This window comes from Dasypus novemcinctus, chromosome 21 (genome assembly GCF_030445035.2).
Source record: "Dasypus novemcinctus isolate mDasNov1 chromosome 21, mDasNov1.1.hap2, whole genome shotgun sequence".
Classification (NCBI taxonomy): Eukaryota; Metazoa; Chordata; class Mammalia; order Cingulata; family Dasypodidae; genus Dasypus; species Dasypus novemcinctus.
The window spans coordinates 37,652,267-37,675,619 of NC_080693.1; the positions used below are offsets into that span (position 1 = coordinate 37,652,267).

Below are 23,353 nucleotides of genomic sequence, written 5' to 3' on the forward strand. Positions count from 1 at the left end.
ATAGCCTAAAAGTTAGAACAACTGAATGTCAAAAATATAACATTTTGGGGAGTCCATGTGACTCAGTGGTTGAGCACCAACTTCCCACATAAGAGGTCCAGGATTTAATTCCTGGCCCAGGTGCTTCAGAATTAAAAATAACACTTTTAGTGACTACAAACTAAGCCAAATTCATAACATTATACTGTGCAAAAGAAGTTGGTATTCTAGGACCTTTTATATTTTATAATCTAGGTCTACATTTGTTTTACTGGTCACAGATAATTATAGAAAATTAGGGACAGGAACTGATAGAAAAAAAGAAAAATGAAGACCATGAGCTTTTATTTCTTTAAGGTCAGACAATTTATGACTGTAATTGTCATTTGTATCCTTAAAACTCAAGAATAAAACCTACCATCTATGTACATTGTTTCTTTTCTTAAAGAGTAGCTTCAGAAAGTTTCTAAGCAATTAGCAAATTTTAGATATTTATAGTGGTATCACCACTTGTCCCAGATTTTTCCTGATGTCTGTTGTTGCCATTTTGGTGTGATTATATATATTTAAAACATCTTTATTTTCTCTCTAGAATGTCTGGTATAGTGCCTTATATCCTTTCAAGCTTTTGTTCCTGATACTCCAGTTTGAATTTATTGTGGAGTATGGCTTATAAAACAGATCTCTTGCTTTTCTGTAGTTTTCCAACCTAGCAAGATCACGAGGGTTTCTTGTGCTATCAGTCCTACCAATTTTAAGGTTCTCTACTCATAACTCCTGACTTCTAGTACATCTCCACTGATAGAAATGCATCAGGAAAAGATTTCCAAATTGGGAATTCCCGCCAAAAGTGTTCCTGGGGCCACATGAGGAGCACAATTTCTATTCTTTCCTCCTCTTACTCCTCTTCCATTCTTGGTCTACTGTTAGTAGCTGGAGAAGTCTGTTCCAAAGATACCTAAACTAGAACTTTGGTAGGGATATTTTCAAGCCTGTGTTCTTAGTAGTTTGACAGAGTGAATGTATCTTTTGTGATTTTTTTTCCCCCTACATTATAAACATCTTTTGTATCATACAAGATCTGGACCTTGTATGGACTCCCATTTCCTTATTTTATCAGGTCCTAGGCACTCTACTAAGCCCTGGAATATGTATATTGAACAAAACAGATGAAGACCCCTGTGTACAAAGAGTTTAATTTTAGTTAGAAAAAATACATAATTATAATATATAATATAAAGTAAATGCTGTGAAAGAAAAGCTTAGGGAAATGGTGAGTATATATAAAGCAGAACTAGCTCTTGTTTGAGGTTTTGGATTTGGGAATAGGAATAGGTCAGGGAAAGCTTCCCTGAGTAAATGATTTGAGATTTGCAAGGTGAATATAGGAGTAAAATGGCAAGAGAAGGGTGAGCAGGCAGGTGGTTCTAGGTAAAGAAAATTTATTGTCATTTAAGGAACTCTCTTAAAAAGAGGCCAAGATAATTAACTAGAGAAAGTCTGGGGAGAGTGTCATGAGATGAGGCTGGAGCAGAAGACCATGGCTAGATTTTGCAGGGCCCTGTAGACTGTTTAAGAATGTTGGTCTTTATCCTAATAAATCTAGTAAGTTACTTTAAATAGAAGTATTACCTTTTTTTTCTTAAAGGTTTTTTTTTTAAGATTTTAAAAAATTTCTCTCCCCCCTGTTGTCTGCTCTCTGTGTCCATTCTCTGTGTGTTCTGTGTCCGCTTGTATTCTTGTCAGCGGCACCAGGAATCTGTGTATCTTTTTGTTGCGTCATCTTGCTGCATCAGCTCTCCGTGTATGCAGTGCCAATCTGGGCAGGCTGCACTCTTTTCGCACGGGGCACACTCCTTGCCCATGGGGCTCCCCTACGCTGGGGACACCCCTGCGTGGCATTGCACTCCTTGTGTGCATCATTACTGTGTTTGGGCCAGCTCACTGCATGGGTCAGGAGGTCCTGGGTTTGAACACTCTATCTGTTGAGCCAAATCTGCTTCCCAGAAATATTCCATTAATGGGGTTTCCCTATCCTCCTTTTTTGTGGATTCAGTTGTGCTCTTTCGAACTTCAGGCTGCTTAAGTTGGTCGTATGTCTTTTCTACATTAGTAAGACCTGATTGTCTTCCTCCTCCTTTTTTTCCCCCAACTATTCAGTCTTGGATATAAGTTTTGAAGTTATTTTGCAGTTGGCATCTTTCTACTCTTGACATTTAGTTCCTTTTTCAGAAACTGGACCATAATTTTCTTATAAGATTTATTTTTTATTTATCCCCCCCCCCCGCAGTTGTCCGCTCTCTGTGTCTATTCGCTGTGTGTTCTTCTGTGACTGCTTCTATCCTTATCAGCGGCACCGGGAATCTGTGTTTCTTTTTGTTGTGTCGTCTTGTTGTGTCAGCTTTCCGTATGTGCGGCACCATTCCTGGGCAGGCTGCACTTCCTTTTGCGCTGGGTGACTCTCCTTACGGGGCGCACTCCTTGCACATGGGGCTCCCCTACGTGGGGGACACCCCTGCATGGCAGGGCTCTCCTTGTGCGCATCAGCACTGCTCATGGGCCAGCTCCACACAGGTCAAGGAGGCCCGGGGTTTGAAGTGTGGACCTCCCATGTGGTAGGCAGATGCCCTATCCACTGGGCCAAGTCAGCTTCCCAATTTTCTTTTTTTTTTTTCTTTTTTTAAAGATTTATTTATTTATTTAATTTCCCCCCTCCCCTGGTTGTCTGTTCTTGGTGTCTATTTGCTGCGTCTTGTTTCTTTGTCCGCTTCTGTTGTCGTCAGCGGCACGGGAAGTGTGGGCGGCGCCATTCCTGGGCAGGCTGCTCTTTCTTTTCACGCTGGGCGGCTTTCCTCACGGGCGCACTCCTTGCCCCACGCGGGGGACACCCTTGCGTGGCACGGCACTCCTTGCGCGCATCAGCGCTGCGCATGGCCATCTCCACACAGGTCAAGGAGGCCCGGGGTTTGAACCGCGGACCTCCCATATGGTAGACGGACGCCCTAACCACTGGGCCAAAGTCCGTTTCCCCCAATTTTCTTTTTTTAATACTTATTCCTGAAGCTGTCTTACCATTTGCCACTGAGTATATCTGATGCTTAAAACCATAGTGTTCAAGAACAGTTTTTTTTTTTTAATTTTCCTTCTTATATAATCTTTGGGTTTGTAATAATTCCTTTATATATCACAGGATAAAACATGTAAGAAAAGTTTAGTAGTTGACATCTACTGTAGATGCCATATAACTTATTAAACATGTCCTGTTTTGAGATAATATAGGCATGATCTTAAAATCTTATACCTGCTATTATGAGATTAATGTGTACAAATTTAAAGGCACTAATCTTGGTTTCTTTCCATCATAAAAACTCTGGTCCCTCACTGGGATCTGTTATTCTTAAAATCTGAGGCTCCTATGTGAATTTTGTTTAAAAATGTTAGTCACGAATTTACTTAACCTCACTCTGCGGACTGTCTTAAAACTGCCAATGTTTTTGCTTAGAATATAGTATCTCAAAATTTCAAATTCCCCACTGAGTTTCCTATTACTCTGTTGCTTCCTGAAAAGATAGGAACAGAAAACACATCAGGTAGATGAACTGGATCCCTATCTGGTATCTTATCCTAATCATTCTAAGGTGGATCTTGTGGAGCCTCAACTAGGCCTGACCATCCTTCTGTGTTTCTTTTCCTTCCCTTCTTTGATCCAGTTAACCATTTAAGATGTGGATACAGTAGTCACAAGAGAGGGAAGAAGGTGAATCAGGAAGGGAAAGAAAACGTTTCCTTTTTTCCCTGATTGAAGCCACCTATGGAAGGGGTCAGTTGGGCCTCATTATTACACTTTATTCTCAGTGCATGTCAAAGTGTTTACTTTTTGGTAGGTGAGATTTTGGATTTGTGTAAAGCAAACCACGTCCCCAAAATTACCATGGTTTTTTTTTTCCTTTACTTTTTAATTTTCCAAAGTTACTTTTTAAGTTGGTTAATTGAATTTTAGAATTCCTCTTCTCAAAGAAACAATGATGACTGAATGTGTAGAATACCTGATTTAAGAGAAAATGTACCATTTAAACCAGGCTTTCTCAGACCATCTGTAGTAGAGGACCATGCTTTTTGATTTTAATTTTCAGTCCTTTTTAGATCGATACTTTTGTAAATACTGATCACAGTGTTGGATGTATGACACTGTTAAATTGCTATAAAATTTCCAAAGTCTTAGTCTCAATTTCCTATCTTGTGAATGGAAACAGTTTGCCTAAAGTTATCAATCTACAGGCCATATTTTGAGAAACTGATTTAATATATTTTCTGGGGTAGATGATGTTTTTGGCATTTCAGAGTTGGAATTTAGAATCAGGTTTCCCATAAAAATATAAATATTATATGGTCTATAGTATAATGGGTCATCATTCTTGACGTTAAAGAGTTTATTACTTTTATGTAGACATCATTATCCTTTTGAAAAGCATTTTTTTGTCTTTTTTTCTGCAAGACATGGCTACTTGTTAGGGACACCAATTTAGTAGTTGAGACTACTGTACCATATAGATCTAGATCTCAGTTGTTGAGAGACAATGTGTATGAAAAAATTGTGACAGTGAAGTGGCAAATACAAGGGCTTATAATGTAAAAAGCAGTCATTAAGCTCTGGGATGGTTGGGGTCTTTGTAGAAGAGGTGAGAATACTTTGCTGCATACTTTATTATTTTATGCAAACTTCACAGTTTCGAAAAGGTATTATAGCCATATTTTATAGATATAAGGTCATAGCTAATGACCAGAGCCAGAATTCAAACTCAGGTTTTATGTCTGTATTTTACCATTCTATTTATCTATGGAAGACTGTAGTGGAGAAAAGAATTGGGAGCCATATTTTAGAAAGCATGTATCATTTGACAGTGCGGACTTGTAGAAAATTTGGAGAAATGAATAATATGTGTAAAAAGGTGTTTTAAGAAAAACTTGGCCTTAGTATGTAAGTTTAATTGGAGCAACTAAGAATAGGATAGATTGTCGGTGACAATAGATTATCTTCTAACCTGTGGAAATTGTGGAATAGTCAGTCCTCTTTGCCATTTAGTTAGGCTTTGGATTTTAGCTAATTCTGCTTTGTAAAGTGACATTTATGCAACTTTTTTATAGAACAATGCTAGCTCTCTATTAAAATGGCATGTAGGTTTTTCAGATAGCCGATGTTCCTTTATAAGAACCAACTTTGAGTATAAATTAACATACAATAAAATGCATCCGTCTTAAGTATATAGTGTGTGTTTTGACAAATGTATACGCTTGTGTAGTTATTAGCGTTAAGGTACTGAGCTTATCTATACCTTGAAAAATTCCTTTGTGCCTCTTTGCATTCAGTCCCCCTAACGTACATTTTTTTAATTGGGGACATGATTTACATAGTTAAATTCACTCATTTTGGTATAGAGTTTTGAGTTTCAGGAAACTCAAACGGTCAGGTAACCATCACAATAATCAAGATAAAGAACCCCAAAATAGGGAAGTGGATTTGGCCCAATGGATAGCGTGTCCGCTTACCATGTGGAAGGTCCAGGGTTCAAACCCAGGGCCTCCTGATCGGTGTGGTGAGCTGGCCCATGTGCAGTGCTAACGCTCACAAGGAGTGCCCTGCCATGCAGGGGTGTCCCCTGGGTAGGGCAGCCCCATGCGCAAGGAGTGTGCCGTGTGAGGAGAGCTGCCCAGCACGAAAAAAGTTCAGCCTGCCCAGGAATGGTGCCGCGCACACAGAGCTGATGCAGCACGAAGACGCAACAAAACTAGACACAGATTTCAGATGCCAATGGCAAGAATACAAGTGAACGCAGGAAAACACACAGCAAATGGACAGAGAGAGCAGACAGCTGGTGGGGGCAGGGGGAGGAGGGGAGGGAAAGAGAAATTTAAAGATAAAACAAAAACAAAAACCCAGAATATCCTTTTTATAGTCTGCTCTTCCTCCTCCCACCAACTCCTATCCTGGATGTACTTTTAAAATGTATTTGATTCATATCAGAAAGTGAGTAATGTAAAATTATTGTAACATATAAATTACCTGTTTTCATGAATCCCATTGTATATCATTCCTCTTTTCATTGATATTTGTTTTCCCCTCATTGATGCATTTTAACTTTGCTTTGATCCATATACTGTTCTTTCATCTGCTGCTAATATCCTAGCATATGGAGAGTGGATGTGGGTGGAGTGGTTGAGGTCTGGGAGGTCTAGGGTTTGGTTCCCCAGGCCTCCTAAAAATATAAAGGCAAAACAATGAAAAAAATCAACTCAGGGGAATTGATGTGGCCCGGGGTTGAGCACTGACTCCTGGCATATGAGGTCCTGGATTCAATCCCCAGCCCTTGTTACCTCAAAGCAAAATCCTAGCATACTAAGTACTCTTCCAGAAATGCCTTCATGACTCCCAACCTGTATTTGTTTTAGCAGTTTCATGGCTTATTTCACTAAGAAATTAGAGACGTCCTTGCATCTTCCTTTGCAGTATCTCACTTGCCTCTTAGTTCTTTTATCTCAGTTAAAGAGGAGTCTTGGGCAAAATTACAAGACCATCCTCTCTAATATATCCTAATTTTCAGGCATTTAACACTCTTGCCTCAATATCTTTCTGTGACTCTTCCCCTCTGATTGTAAAAATGTCTAGATTGTCACTATCATTTTTTTAAAAGTACATATATACCTTTGACGCTTATTGGTCTTTAACCACTATTTCCTTTCTGTCTTTCCACTAGTAAATTTCTTGAGTAAGCAATCAGTACTGCTTCCATTTCCCCACCATCTGTTCTCTGTTGCCCTTTGTAATCTGTTATCTGTCAGCTTCATACCACAGAAACTATACTCTGGAAAGTTAAAGGCTCCAGATCAAATATATTACTCTCTTGAAACTTAAAGATACTACAAAAGCCTACTGATATTGTTATTTCTATTTATTTTGTCCAATTTTAATAACCTTTCCGGTATTAGAGTAGATATTTTTCAGAACAGAAACATCACGTATTTCCTGCTTATCTTCACCTTTCCCATTGCTACTAACGCTAAAAGTGAAAATATGTTAAGTAGAATCAATAAATTAGGAATCTATAGTTCAATTGTAATTATGTATTTGTGTATTTCACCACTAACTGAGGTAGAAAGTGATGGTTGTGCATCATTTATTAGGAAGGTTGACTATCCGTAACTTTAAAATATTGAAACAAACACTTGCATGGATTCAGCTACCCTTATAAAACTTTTCTTTTGACTGTAGGAAAAGAGTCCTGTCCCTGTTTCCTCGTGTGTGTGTTCTGTTTTTTTTGTTGTTATTCTTTTTCCTACCTTATCCTTTGGTATCATTGTGATTTGGTTTAATTTTGTAGGCTGAATTTTATTTTGTCTTTTCTTTTTTTAAAAAATCAGTCTATTTTGGATGTCAGAATTAACAGGAAACACATGGGCCTGAACTGCAAGTTAAGGAGGAAAAAATAAAATATTGATAAATTAATTTAAGTAGCTTTATTTCAGTGTTAATTGTTTTATTGCAAAACATTAAAGTAAAATTTTTGTTTGCTTTGTTTAGCTTGTCAGCTCATCTGCAGCTTACGTTTACTGGTTTCTTCCATAAAAATGGTATGTACTTTAAAAGCAATTTGGCATTCTAACAGAAATGACTAAATAAAAATTTTGTGTATGAATTCATAAAATTCATAGGAAAAGATGTTCATTCTGATAAGTTAATTTCTCTTTAGTTGACTTCAACAATTTGTTACTATATGTGGTCAGTGAGGGGATCTAACTTGCAACTCTTTAAACTTTAAAAATAGGGGTTCTTAAATTTTAGTGTGTATGGAAACATTTTGACAGTCTGTTTAAAATACTCTTGGTTCCTACAAAAACTCAGATTTTGCAGATTTTTGGTAGAGCTTTGGAATCTGCAAAGGAACAAACTTTTAAGAAACTGTTTTAAATAAAGGCTTGTAAAAATTATAGATATTCCTTGTATATCATGTTTGTAAAATGGTGTTTGTAGACAGGTTTCTTTATTGCTTCTCTGCTATTTATTATTAAGTAGACTTAGAAATTGTTATATCAAGGATAGTTATCGATATGTGTGATCATTCTTGAAGATAAATGTTAGCTTCATCTAGCTTATATCTAAATAGATAAGATTCTAGCTCTTTTCTCTAAACCACACTTTTTCAAGTGTTCTATTAATAGAGAAAAAACCATATAACAAACGTTAGTTACCATACCCAGCTCATAGGCATAATTTTTGGAGATCATAAACAAGTAGAAGATGATGGAAATCTTTTTATAAAATTAAATTCCTTGGATTTTACCTTTTTGGTTTCCAATTATTTTTTGAACTTTAACTTAGAAAGGATCATGATGAAAATCTTAATTGTCTTAGAATCTAGAAGAGATGAAGATTCTCCTGAATAGGACCTTTTCTGCTTAAGCATTGAAATAAAACCTTTATAAAGGAGCATGTCAAATTGGTCATTTTTGTTATTTTTCAGATGGAAACAAAGTTTAATAGGAAACGAAATGATTTGTATTAGAATAGCTTTATCACTCACTGGTCAGATTTTTAAAGAAATTTGAAATCTAATCTTATTAACAGCGATATAAATGTATTTCTAGTTTTGCTTTAGACCTGGTATGTTTTTTATATGGAAGTAACCCGAGTAGCATTTTCATGTTTGTTTTTTTATATTACTTATAATTGTTTTATATATTTTTTAATTTGTTCATCATATTTGATGGTTTTGTCTAGTACACAGACACTAATACTTTAGAAGCTTAATAGTTTGAATTCTATAAGTTTGTCTTTTTTTCCCCTAAGCACTTATAGAGAATTATCCATCACTGAAGCAATATCTTTAGAAAGTAGTCAGATTAAACTTTCTGTCTACATGACAAAATACACAAATTTCAAAACTTGCTCAGATTTACTGTTTTCCTTGATGTTTTTCAAGTAAATGAGAAAGTAAACTCTGTTGACACTTCAGTTCCCAGAATATAATTTCCCATTATAACTTTGAAATAAGCGGAAGTTGGGAAGATTGTTAAGGTATACTTGTAGAGTTTTATTTTTTTAAGGAAATAATTTTAAGTGGAAAATCAATATCAAGATCCCTAAGATTGGGAAGCAGACTTGGCCCAATGGATAGGGCGTCCGCCTACCACATGGGAGGCCGGTGGTCCAAATCCTGGGCCTCCTTCACCCGTGTGGAGCTGGCCCATGCGCAGTGCTGATGCGTGCAAGGAGTGCCGTGCAATGCAGGGGTGTCCCCTGTGTAGGGGAGCCCCACGCTCAAGGAGTGAGCCCCGAAAGGAGAGCTGCCCAGTGCAAAAGTGAAGCCTGCCCAAGAATGGCGCAGCACACACGGAGAGCTGACACAACAAGATGATGCAACAAAAAGAAACAGATTCCCAGTGCCGCTGATAAGGATAGAAGCAGTCACAGAAGCACACACAGGGAATGGACACAGAGAGCAGACAACTGGGGGGGAGGAGAGAGAAATAAATTTTTTTTTTTAAAAAAAAAGATCCCTAAGAGTATATTTTTCTTTTGTTTTAAAATGAAGACTTTTGTTTAGCAACTAGTGCTTTGAAACCACTTAGAATACATAAAGATTAGTGGGGTACTATTTTTGTGGTGACTGTTATTCTGAGAACATTTTTGTTATTGCGTTTTAGATATCAGATATCTTTTTTATCCTTGTGGTTATAAGTCCTGGTCAAATCAAAGAATTTTTTTTTTTTTTAGTTTTATGTCTATGTATTCAAAATGAAGTATTCAAAATGAAGTATGTATAATAATAAATAGTTGTACTTAAATGTATCTTTAAGTAATTTTTCTAATAATTTCAAGAAAAGGAAAAAATGGAGGTATTTAGTTTGTGTTGTCTCTCCCAAATTATTTTTGTGCTTTTCACCAGGAGGCTATAACTGTATTTGTCAAAATCACTCTTGACTAGCAGTTTATTATGTTCTTTTTCCATAAAAGATCAGAAGCAATCAGTAAATACTTTGGGTGTATGTAAATGAAAATAATTGTCTTATTGAGTCAAAAAAATCACAGTAAATAGAAAGATAATTACATTTGTCTTGTGAAAGTTTTATTTAAATGACTTTATATACAAAGGCTTTATTTTAAAAAGTGTTAGCTAAAAGATGGGGACTGATTTAGGGAAAAAAGAATCAGTAAATTTTTAGAAGTCTTCATCATGGGAATTCTTTATTGCTTGAAATTCTCAATCTTGAAAAATAAGTACTGCATTTATACTTTTGAAAAATGTATTTTAAGTTATTGAATTTCTCTTTAGATAAGCCATCACAAAACTCAGAAAATGAACAAAATTCTGTTACCCTGGAAGTTCTGCTTGTAAAAGTTTGCCACAAAAAAAGAAAGGTAATGTATAAAATAATAGAGGTAATTAAGTATAGTAATTATCTTAATAATTAAGAAATCATTTTACCATAGCAACAAGTGTTATGATGGTTCCATTTCCTAGATAGCTCACCAAAGCTAATGGTAATAATATATTTTATACCCTTGGGTCTTTTGAAAGGAGTAGGAACTGACCTTTATGGCAGACCTTATTGTTAATATTTTTCCAAGATCATAATATGGTCATATGGGGCTTGAAAATTGTGCTAGAGTATTGATAAGGAGGTGGCTAAGGTAGTAGGAATCAGCAGTTAAGCTATACATTAAAAAAAAAAAAAAGTTGATGTAAAATTAGGAAATAACATTCCCCACTTCCAGTCCACTTTCATACGTTATGGCATGCAGTGATATAAAAATTCAGGTTAAAAAGTGAAGTGAGACATTATATTAAAAAGCATGATTCTTTCTGTATTTGAAAGGAAAAGTATATAGGTATAATCCTTTTCTTAGAAGGATATGCACAAATGTTGTCATCTCTGTAGTGGGATGGGTAAGATATTTCCTGTAATGCACTATATATTTTTTTTGGTACCAGGGATTGAACCCTGGACCTCATACTTGGGAAGCCTGCACTCAGCCACTGAGCCACCTTGGCTCCTCTGAGTTGGTTTTTTTCATTCATTTACTTGTTATTTGTTTTTTTGTTTGTTTGTTTCTAGGAGGCACCAGGAACCCAACCTGGGACCTCCCATGTGGGAAGCAGGCAGTCAACTGCTGAGCCACCTGCTCCCTTACGTTTATGTTATAAAGATCTTCTGCCTCTTCCTTTTTATCCTACTATGTTCTCTCAGCATAACTGTAGTTACATAATAAAAGAACATTTTTTATAAGATGATCCATATCCCTTCTGTTATGTAGCATATTTAAGAGTATGGATTTACTATTTGATCGTTTTGACAGCAGCGTTATTATAACCATCTTTTTTTCATTTTTGTCCTACTAGTTGCTGTTAGGTTAAAATAGGAAATTTAAAGTAAAAGATAAATTTACCTGAGTTTAACATTTTAAGCATGGTTTTAATTCCATGTTTCTGTAAAACCATTTCACATGACCAGAAGTTAAAATGTTGGATATACTGTGCCATCATTTTCATTATATGATTAAATGTCATTTCATTATATTAGGGAAATCCTCAGTTATTTTAATATTTGGACCATAGTTGCACCACATTCTCTTTTTGCTTCATGTAATATCACAGTTTTCAGAACTCTGGTTAGAATTTTAGCATGCCATCTGGTAATTATAGCCTTTACCATGCTTCCTGTAACTTATGATTAGAAGTTTTATTGTAATTCTTATAATTGCATACACATAAATAAATGTAACTTAATAATCTTTGCCTTTGCAGGATGTAAGTTGTCCAATAAGGCAAGTTCCCACAGGTAAAAAGCAGGTGCCTTTGAATCCTGACCTCAATCAAACAAAACCTGGAAATTTCCCGTCCCTTGCAGTTTCCAGTAATGAATTTGAACCTAGTAACAGCCATATGGTGAAGTCTTACTCATTACTATTTAGAGTGACTCGCCCGGGAAGAAGAGAGTTTAATGGAATGATTAATGGAGAAACCAATGAAAATATTGGTAATTTTTATTTTAATATTTTTTACTATATTTTGTTGTTGGAGATTAAGGTGGTCAGTGAAAATGTGTTGAACCAGTATTCTTTCATAGTATCCATAATCGTGTGTCAGGTATTTGATTTTACAAGTTATTTTAAAAACCTTGCCTTTCCAAGGAATAAAATAAAGTACTAGAAATATACTGCATATATTCTAATAGCATGACCTTTATTTTTCAAATCTCTTGTAATCTAATGTGATAGTATTTTTGGTAGATTGCCCTTTTCAAAAATACAGAAAAGTTGGAATACTCCTTAGATTCTACAATTAACATTTTATTATACTTACCACATATCTGTCCCTCAATTCATCCCTCTGTTCCAACAATTTTGAATTCAGCTTTGATGGTAATCACCCAGCCAACATATAGGATCTATGGATATAAAGGTGATTGAAATTATAGTCCTGTTCTTTAAAGAATCACCGCCTAGGGTAGGGAGATAGACATGGAAATAATAATTTTGGCAAAATAATGAGTGCCATAATAAAGGTGTTTGTGAAGTTCATCGGAGAAGCACCTAATTGCTGGGAAAGTATGGGTGAAATAATCTTCTGAGCCTTAGAGTGTCCTTTGAAGTTCTTGAAGAGTAACCATGAGTGAAAAAGGGTTTGCTTAAGCAAGGAGGATCGTTCCATATAGAAAATTAATTTGCACTAATGTGGCATTAATGTCAATGAATGTTATAAAGTAAAGACATAAACGTATGGTAAAACTGCAGAATGGAGAAGAGTGTAGTCTATAAGGAACCATATATTGTAAATACCAAATTTTTGCTTGAATATTTGATTATGAAACATTTATCAAATACAGATGTCAATGAAGAACTTCCAGCTAGAAGAAAACGAAATCGTGAGGATGGGGAAAAGACGTTTGTTGCACAAATGACGGTATTTGATAAAAACAGGTAATGTTGATGGACATTTGAGGGTCCCATAATGTTTTAGAAATGTTTTAATTCTGAAGCAGAATATAGTGGTGATATTGAATATTTTTTGCCTTTGTTTTCTTATGGATAAAAAAATTAGTAAGTCTTGAGTTTTTCTCTTTATTACGTTAAGAGCAATAAATACAGACAACTATTTCAGTGGGTCAGTTAAGATGGTTTATTTGGCAAGTATTTTTCTTTGCGTAGACACTGTCCTAGACAGGAAGAAGGCAACAAAGTCCCTGCCTTTGTGGTGCTTAAATTCTTGTGGAGGAAACAAGTTATACTCCATCCCATTCCCACCCCCAAATTATAATTATAATTATAACTAATGTCACTTAGTTGTGAGTGTATGAAGTAAAACAATATAAATGTTGGTTCTTTATATAGAGAAAGCCTCTGGGAGAAGGCAATATTTGAGCAGAGACCTGAATGAACTGTATCTTGTGCAAATCCTGTGTTTACTAAATTTGAAGGAGGATACCGTAATTATACGTGCATTTTGCACAGTGTGGCAGCAGAACATTTGTGTTTGGTAATGAAGCATGTGAAGGCCAATGAAAGGTCCAGGAAATACTGCAGCATTCTTTTTTGGCAGAATTGAAGGATTAAATGTACAGCATGCCATGGTTTCTTGTTATAGGCTGCTCGGTGACAGTAACTCAGTTCACTGTGAACCAGGTATAAAAGAAAGCACCAAGAAAATCAACCTATCTTAGCTTTTTAAAAAGTGCTGGATTGTTGCTTTAAGGTTATCATTTTTTAGCCACCAGGTGAAGAAAGGTGCAAGACTCCTTTAATAAAAATTTTTATTGTTACATTTATATATATGCAACATAACGTTTCCCGTTTTAGACACTTTAAAGTATACAATTCATTGGTATAATCACATTCATAGTATTGTGCTACCAACACCACCATCCATTATCAAAACTTTCCTGTCACCCCAAACAGAAATTCTGTACTTATTAGGCATTAAACTCCCACTCCCCATCCTCAGTAGTTTGTAATTTACTCTCTGATGATGAATTTACATATTCCAGTCATTTCGTGTTAGATCATACATTATTTGTCCTATGTGGTAGCATGTATCAGAACTTCATTCCCTTTTTTATTTTTTATTTTATTTTTTTTAAAAGCAGTTTTATTGAAATATATTCTCAACCATGTATTTTTTTCCTTTTTTTACAAATGCAAGTCTTATAACAGGAAAGCAGAGGTGATTAGATTTAGAACTCGGCTACCACATTGTCTTAGAATATATCATTTAATGTTATTGGGAGAAACCAATATGTTTATTTGTCTTTTAAAGTCAGAAATTTGAATGTGGATCAAAGATTTAAACATGAAGCAACAGAATCATAAGTAGGTAATGATTACGTCTGTGAGGGAGATAAGGGGAAAACAGGCTTCATGGATATTCGTAAATATTCTTATTGAGGCAAGTTGGGATATAGTGTTCTTTTAAAATTCTTCCTGTCTTACATATAAAGATTTTCCCTGTATGTACGAAATTCTGCTTTTTATTTAATGAAAACTATTAAGACATGTGGGAGACCATCTTTTTATTTTGAAAATCTACAAACTAATATAAAAGTTGAAAGAATAGTAATATGAACACCCTTACAACCTTCATCTAGATTAATCAGTTGTTAACGTTTGCCAAATTTGCTTTATTGTGTGTATTTGATTTGTGTGTGTGTGCGCGCAATCATTTGAAAGTAAAAGAGATTATAACACTTTACTCCTAAACATTACAGCATGCATCTTCTAAGAAGGACATTTTCTTTGCGTGACCCCAGTACACCTATCATATTCAGGAATTTAACATAATATAAGAAATATAACCATCTTTTCATTTGACCCCAATAATGTCTTTTAAAACTGACCCCTCCTCCCCAATCAAGGGTTGTGAATTATAGCTAGTTGTCTTATGTAAAGTCTCTTTTTCAATTTGGAGTCTTTCCCCAGCCTTACTTGCTTTTTATGATGCTGATTTTTTCTTTTTTTTTTTTTAAAAGCATAAGCCATTAGTTTTGCAGAATGTATCTCAGTTTGGGCTTCTATGATTGTTTCCTCATGAAACTGATTAGGAATACCAATTGGTAATGTGCTTGTTGTGTACTGTATCACAGACACAAAGTACTATTAGGTTTGATTGCTTGGTTAGGGTGGTTCTAACCATATTCATTGTGAAGGTACCTTTTCCCTTCGCAATTAATGTCTAATCAGTCATAATAACTAAAACTGGGTAAATGTTCTTTTTTCACCAATAGTCTTTTACCCAGTTTTAACATCCATTGATGATTCTTGCCTGAATAAACATTACTGTGATGGTTGCTAACTGGTGACTTCCTGTCATGTTTTCCACAATTATTAGTTCTCATTTCTGTAAGAAGAGATTTCCCTTTATCAATTTTGATTTTTATTCATAGTATCAGTATGGAGTATTTTATTCTATTTTTATTAAATCTGTTAAAAATCCATTCATGTTGTTATTCATTTTAATCATATTGTCTCATATTTGGCCAGGAAGAGCCTCTCCAAGTAGGCCTCTGTGTCCTTTTCACTTTATCTTTCAAAAAAAAAAACCCATATTTCCTCATTTCCTGGAATAGTGAGATATTCCAGACTTACTTCTCCTTTTGCTACCTCAGCTCTGGCATTAGCTATTTCTTCAACAAATCCCAGTTCCTTTGGTAGGGGAATGGTATTTATAAGCCAAGATCTTGGGACTAGATGTGTGTAAACTGTCTTTAAAATCCAAGGGAGGTTAAAGTCTTCCTAAAGAATGACAAAAATTCATAAAACCTAGGAAAAGTATGAAATGTTGAGCAAAATAAAAATAAGTCAGGGGAAAATTATTTTCAACTTCTAGACAGATGTCTCAATCCTCTAATAAGAGATCATACTGATTTCTTTTAAAAAAGACCACATAAAGAAGGATGAGCAAAGGATATAAATAGAAAGTTTACCCCAAAAAAAGAAAATATATATGGTTCTTAAACAAGTAAAAGATAATCAAGACATCTGAATTAAAAGTACACTGAGATACCATTTTTTCACTTATCAGATTGGCAGAGATCAAAAAGCTTGATAAAGCACTGTTGATGAGGCTGTGGGGGAAAAAGGCCTCCTCATACATTACAGGTAGGAGAGTAAATTGGATTGTAGCTATCAAATGTACAACCATGAGATGGAATATTATGTACCCATGTAAAAGATTGAGGGAAACTCCTTTTTTAGTTTTGATGCATATGCATGTATTACCTATTGAATAAATAAATAAAATTAAAGCTCAGTTTTAAAAATAGAAAGTTGAATAGCATCGCTTATACACTATTGAAATAGACTAAATTCAAGTAGTACAGCATAAAAAAAGATAAAAATTCGTAACTATTGGAATCATACGTAACATCTTTGTGTCTGTTTTCTCATCTGTAAAATGCAATAATAGCACTTCGTGGAGTTATTGGGAAGATTAAATGAATCATGTAAAGTCTTTAGAATAGTGCCTGGCACATAGTAAGCACTCAATAAATGTTAGCTTTTAGATTATCACCTAACAGAATTACTCTGATTGATGATAAGAAACCAGATTCTTGCTTTATACAGTTAATTACTGATCATGGTTAAAGAATGATGTTTTGGTTAATAGTGGTTACTAGTGTTTAAAGACGTATAAAATATATATAAACTATATACACACACATACACAATGAAAATGTAATGAACTGTGAGTATGGGTATGAGTTAATAGATTCTTGTAATATTCCATTTATTCATTCATTCCTAAATATTTATTGAGCACCTATATGTGCCAGGTGCCCCCTAGGATTTTAATGGAGAGTTGTCATAATGGATAGTTAGTTTAGTGGTCAAGTATTAAAATGTTGCTCGTAAAAAATTTAATTCAGACATTTACAACTGTCAAAATAACAGGCATAATTCTTAGTGGTTCCCTAAGGAAAAGTATTGTAGCACTTACCTCATTTTTTTTTAAAGTATAAAGCCTGCATGCATGCTTTATACTTCAATGTTTAAAGCTTACCATGTTTTGAGAACTTAGGCATATTATATTAAAATGTTTGAAGTTATATGTGAATAGCTATTATAATGAAATAATGCCCTAGTTATATAGTTACGAGTGCATATCATTAAAATTCTTTTATTAGGACTGAAGAATAAGTATATTTTTAAATCTTCTGGGTATGTAAGCTAATCATCAATTTAATAAGTGCTTTTTAGTATAACTCTAAAGATGTAGAATTTGCTTATAATACACAGGTTACTTTAAAGAGTGTGTGTTTGTCTAACAGGCGCTTACAGCTCTTAGATGGGGAATATGAAGTAGCCATGCAGGAAATGGAAGAATGTCCAATAAGCAAGAAAAGAGCAACATGGGAAACTATTCTTGACGGCAAGGTACGGACTACATAGACAATGGAGCACATTATAATTATGAACTCCCATTTTTGAATGATGTTTTCTTGCCCATATGCAAATTCATGAAATGAAGAGTCCTACATTTTTATACTTTGAAAAACAGAAGTAAAAATTACCTAGTTTTAACATTTAATGAAAGGGTATCATCCTTGTAGCCAGACTGTCTGAGTTCAAATTTTGACTCTACCACTTATTGGCTGCATGGTATTTGGCAAATTACTTAACTAGTGTCTCAGTTTTGTCATCTGTAAAATGAGGCATTGAGTTGATGGATTAAATGAGATAATTAATAAAATATGCTTAGCATTATTCCTTGTGTAATATAAGTGCTCAGTAAATGTTAACTGCTATTTTAAATCCCATTCACAGTAGCAGCAGATAACATGTGATGACTAGTAATAAATTTATTAAGAAATCTGCAGGATTTACCCAAAGCATACTTAAAATAACTCTTTTAAAATACATAAAAGAATAAGTAGTATACATATCTTTTCATGTTTCCGGAAGAGTTAACGAAAGAAAGATGTCAATTATTTCTAAAAATATCTCATGAATAGACTCCTGAGCAAAATTCAAAAAGCTTTTTTTTAAGCCTTATTCTCAAGTTAATCTAGAAGAATGAATATGTAATAATGCTAAGGGAAATTTTAGAAAAGTATACTGAGGAAAGCCTTGACTTACTAGATAGTAGAACATACTATAAGCTAGAGGAACTTAGCTTGTGGTATGAGCATAGGCTAGTCAAGCAGATTACTGAAATGGTTATGAATTCGAGGCAGTATAATAGAAAAAATTGATAGTCAAGCAGTTCTCACAAGGGGAAATATATATGGCTAGTAAACTTTATAAAAAAGATGTTCAACCTTAACAGTAGTAGTCAAAGACATGCAAATAAAATGAAACATTTTTTACTACTAGTTTGGCAAAATTAGAATTGCACTTTCTAGAGGTATTGTGGATGTGAGGACACACTGTAAAACAGTGCTTTGATATAAGAATAGGGTGGTATCATCTTATTGACAGGCCAACTGACAATATGCATAAGAATTGAAGCTGTATATATAATTAATAATTCTACTTCTAGAACTTTGTCACAAGGTAGTAACTGTTTAAATGTGAAAAAGTACAGGTAACAGTTTTTTTTAATTAGAGAAATTGTGAAAATACTGAAAAAAATAGTTAAATTAAATCTAAATTGATAGCCATCCAGAAGATATTTGGACCAGAAGATTTCCAAGTAGTAGTATGCATAATCCCATTTTATAAAATTAATATAATATTTGTTTCTCTAGGTGATGTGATTTCAAATACCTAAAAAAATTTTTTTAATTCTTTATGCTTTTCTAAGTTTTTGAAATTTGTAAATATGTTAACCTTATACTCTCCGTTTGAAATTTTTTCAAGTATATTGTTTTTCCATGAGAAAATAAGGGTTGTATATATGAGTTTTTCCCCCCCAAGAAAATTCCTATATTTTATTAAACCAATCCCACTTTAATGAATAATTAATTTTTTTTTTACATTTGCAAAAATGCTGTGACCCTGGATATGGACTTGTGTCAAAATCAGTTTATATGATCACATCTTTACCTTAATTCAGTCTAAAATTTTGGTTTAAGAGGATTATTTTTAATAAAGGTGAACAATTTAGGGTTTAGGGCAGTAAAAAATAAATTGGAACCCATTGAAGGTTTCTATGAAAGAGAATGACATGAAAGCACTCTATGAGAAACTTATTTGGTCTTATATATATGGATTGAGAAGTAAAAGTGATGAGTAGTAGGGAGAGCAGCTGAGATAATACAGTAGTAAGGCAGTAAGAGTCTCATTATTTAGGTATTTCCTTTGATCATGGAAGGGAGAGGAAGAAATGATAGACATTTCTAAAAGGACTTAAGAAATCAAAGAAAGAATAGAGGTCAGTTGTAACTTCAAAATTCTAGTTTAGGGCCATTAGTAGAATAATAATTACAGTCACAAAAGTAATTGTACCTGGGATAGAAAACTATTTAGTTGAAAAAATAATGGAAGGAAGCGAACGTGGCTCAACTGTGATAGAACAGCTGTCTACCATATGGAGGGTCCAGGGTTTGATCCCCAGGGCCTCCTGACCCGTGTGGTAAGCTGGCCCATGTGCAGTGGTGCTGCACACAAGGAGTGCCCTGCCACACAGGGGCGCCTCTGCATAGGGGTGCCCCACACACAAGGAGTGTGCCCTGCAAGGAGAACCGTGAAAAAAGGGCAGCCCACCCAGGAATGGCACTGCACACACGGAGAGCTAGTGCAGCAAGATGACGCAACAAAAAAGAGAGACATAGTTTCCCATTGCTACCGGATAATGCAAGCTGATGCAGAAGAACACACAGCAAATGGACACACAGAGCAGACAACTGGGGGGAAGGGGAGAAAAATAAATAAAATAAATCTTAAAAAAAAAATAAAAAATAACATAATGGATTCACTTCTAAACGTATTTAAGCTCAAGGTAACATTGAAATAATCCAAGTTGTCCAATAGACAACTGGAGTTACGGAGTTGATCTCAAGTATAAAGATAACAATAGAGAACCAGTTTGGGATCATTATCCTGATAGCTAAAGCCATAAGAAGAATGTTGAGGAGGATGAAGGATAATTAAAGGTTACCTAGGACTTAAGGAGACCAAGAGAAGAATTGTCTTAAAAATGATTAGAAGTGGAATTGAAAAGTCAAGAGAGTTCATGGTCCCAAAACCAAAGAAGAGAAGTAAGGGCAGTTAATGCAGCTTAGAGGTATCAAAGAAAACTACCATTAATAATTGCCAAAGCCATTCAGTTTGCACAAAGAAAGTAATTCATCACCTAAAAGTAGAGGTTGCAAGTTGGCAGATTTTGGCAGTTTTGTTTTTTTCTCAAGACATTTTGAATTGTTTACTAATATTTTAAAATGGAAGCATTTCCCATAAAACTTCAAATTTCTGGCTTCTTTTGAAACATGCTGGGCCAGCATTTGTACATGGCAACAGTCTGCTGTTATATGTGGCTACCTGTTTTAGACAGCCTGAGCACTCCAATTCTGCATTCTCTGCTGCTCCATACATTTACTTTACTTGCCCGGTTATTCCTGCAGGCATTTGGGTTTTCAGCAAAAGTCTGTTGATTTAAATCATGTCCATATCGACTTATAATGAATAATGGGTTTTGTTCTTACTATTTCTTTCAGTTATTATGGAAATCTTCATTCTTTTCATGTTTTTTTCTTTTTTAGAGGCTGCCTCCATTTGAAACATTTTCTCAGGGACCTACTTTGCAGTTCACTCTTCGCTGGACAGGAGAGACCAGTGATAAATCTACAGCTCCTATTGCTAAGCCTCTTGCCACTAGAAATTCAGAGAGTCTCCATCAAGAAAACAAGCCTGGTTCAGTTAAACCTACTCAAACTATTGGTAAGAAAGTATTTCTTAAGAAAAAGGAAAAAAAAGAAAGCATTTCTATCAAAGTAAAGGTTTGTAGAGGTAGGACTTACGTTTTGTAGTAATTCATCTGTCTTTTGTTCCATATAATTATTCTTTGGGAAATACTCTTTGGAAAATTATGAGCCATGGTAAATTAACATTTTCCTATATTAAATGTAATGTTTTGTGTTTAAGTTCTGGTTGACAATCCCTTATTCTAGACCCTTGTACTGGATGTCTTTGGGAATTTCTGTTTTAAAAAATATATATTTTAGCATAGCATGTTTATAAGTATATGTACTATACATTATATAATAAACTTCAAGTAGCTAGCCTCAAGTCAATTTAGGACAAGGTTTTCCACTAAGAAAACTTGGCACGAACTCAAGAGAAATCTGTTGTTTTTCATAGGTTTTTTTTTTTTCTCTCTCTCCCTTTCCTCCCTCCCCCGCCCCAGTTGTCTGTTCTCTGTCTATTTGCTGTGTGTTCTTCTTTGTCCGCTTCTGTTGTTGTCAGTGGCACGGGAATCTGTGTTTCTTTTTCGTTGCGGCATCTTGTTGCATCAGCTCTCTGTGTGTGCGGCACCACTCTTGGGCAGGCTGAACTTTATTTCACGCTGGGCGGCTCTCCTTATGGGGTGCACTCCTAGTGCGTTGGGCTCCCCTATGCGGGGACACTCCTGCATGGCACGGCACTCCTTGCGCGCATCAGCACTGTGCATGGGCCAGCTGCACATGGGTCTAGGAGGCCCGGGGTTTGAACTGTGTACCTCCCATGTAGTAGACGTACACTCTAACCACTGGACTAAGTCCGCTTCTCTTTCATAGTTTTTAGATTTTGGAATTGAAAATCTATAGTTTTTATAATTCTGTAAATATGTTTATGTGTTTTAGAACTCAGTTCAATATTTCAGAGTTTTTAAAATTTTAGGGATAGAAGAGAATCAAGAATACATATCCTGGATTGTACCAGGTTAAACTTGGTAGTAAATAATAGGGGGTTTTTTGGTTTGTTTGTTTCGTTTTGTTTTTTAATTGTAAGATTACATGGTTTTATTTTGCCTCATTTTTCTTACACCTGCATTTTTTTCTTCCATTTTAAAATAGCACTTCCCAACAATACCAACATGATTGATTATTTGCTCTATCCCACATTACATGTAACGAAGTCTCAGAATAATAATACCATTGCTAATACCAAAAATACTTTGTAGTTCTCCTTTTTTATCCAAGGAATATCCCACTAGGGATGTATGGGATATACAGTTAAATGTCAGTTTTTAATGGTACTTAGGATATTTCCTCTGTGTGTAGTTACGCCTAGAGTCATCAAAGTGTCTCTGTAAATAGATAGTAAATAATTTAGACTTTGCAGGCCATATACTGTCCTCCTTTTCCCTTGTCTTTCCCCTTCTTACAGTGCTTTAGAAATGTAAAAAGTCTTCTAGTCCACATACTGTACAAAAAGAGGCTTTGAGCTGGATTATGCCAGAGACTGGATATATATAGATAATGAGGACATTTATTTTATTTTATTTTTTTAAAGATTTGTTTATGTATTTATTTCTCTCCCCTTCCCCCCCCCCACCCCAGTTGTTCTCTTCTCTGTGTCTGTTTACAGTTGCGTCTTCTTTGTCCGCTTCTGTTGTTGTCAGCAGCACAGGAATCTGTGTTTCTTTTTTTCGTTGTGTCATCTTGTTGTGTCAGCTCTCCGTGTGTGCGGCTGCTCTTTCTTTCGCTCTGGGCGGCTCTCCTTACGGGGTGTAGTCCTTGTGGGGCGTACTCCTTGCATGTGGGGCTCCCCTACATGGGGGACACCCCTGCGTGGCTCGGCACTCCTTGCGTGCGCCAGCACTGCACGTGGACCGGCTCCACATGGGTCAAGGAGGCCCAGGGCTTGAACCGCGGACCTCCCATGTGGTAGACGGACGCCCTAACCACTGGGCCAAGTCCGCTGCCCAACAGTTACTGATTTTACTTACAATCCTCTATCTGCCCTACACCAGTATGTGTCTGTAGTAAATGAGATTCTTTTTACAAATACTTCTTTCCCCTGCCTCAGCTTCACGGAAGAAATGGATTTCCTCACCTTACTAATGGTGGGCTGGAAGTTGTGAATTGTTTTTGCCAATAGAACGTGGCCATAAGGGACTGTGTGTGTGGTCTAAGCCTAGCCTTTAAAATGTGTTGCATGCCTCTAGTAACCCCCTTTTTTTGTTAAAATTTTTAAAATAGTTCTGGTGGGTTTTTTTTTTAGGATTTATTTATTTCTCTTTTTTTTTTGTGCTCACTGTCTCCTTTCTGTGTCCATTTGCTTGTGTGTTCTTCTATGTCCACTTTCTTCTCTTTAGGTGGCATTGGGAACCCATCCTGGTACCTTCCAGAGTGGGAGAGAGGTGCTCAATCTCTGGTGCCACCTCAGCTCCCTGGTCTGCTGCATTTCTTATTGTCTCTCCTCTGTGCCTCTTTTTGTTGCATCATCTTGCTGTGCCAGGTTTCT

The 23,353-nt window shown here is 35.5% G+C and overlaps 1 protein-coding gene across 3 annotated transcripts in view; it reads left to right on the plus strand.

The window, feature by feature from the left end:
• The window catches only part of SUZ12 (SUZ12 polycomb repressive complex 2 subunit), a 50,695-nt gene that overhangs the window by 9,237 nt on the left and 18,105 nt on the right, over nucleotides 1–23,353 (plus strand). For all 3 annotated transcript variants that reach the window (XM_071210483.1, XM_058283843.2, XM_058283844.2), the window contains 6 exons: nucleotides 7,556–7,605; nucleotides 10,308–10,393; nucleotides 11,781–12,012; nucleotides 12,862–12,955; nucleotides 17,296–17,401; nucleotides 20,668–20,845. In XM_071210483.1, the coding sequence (XP_071066584.1) occupies nucleotides 7,556–7,605; nucleotides 10,308–10,393; nucleotides 11,781–12,012; nucleotides 12,862–12,955; nucleotides 17,296–17,401; nucleotides 20,668–20,845 (746 nt within the window). The remainder of the gene's footprint in view (nucleotides 1–7,555; nucleotides 7,606–10,307; nucleotides 10,394–11,780; nucleotides 12,013–12,861; nucleotides 12,956–17,295; nucleotides 17,402–20,667; nucleotides 20,846–23,353) is intronic.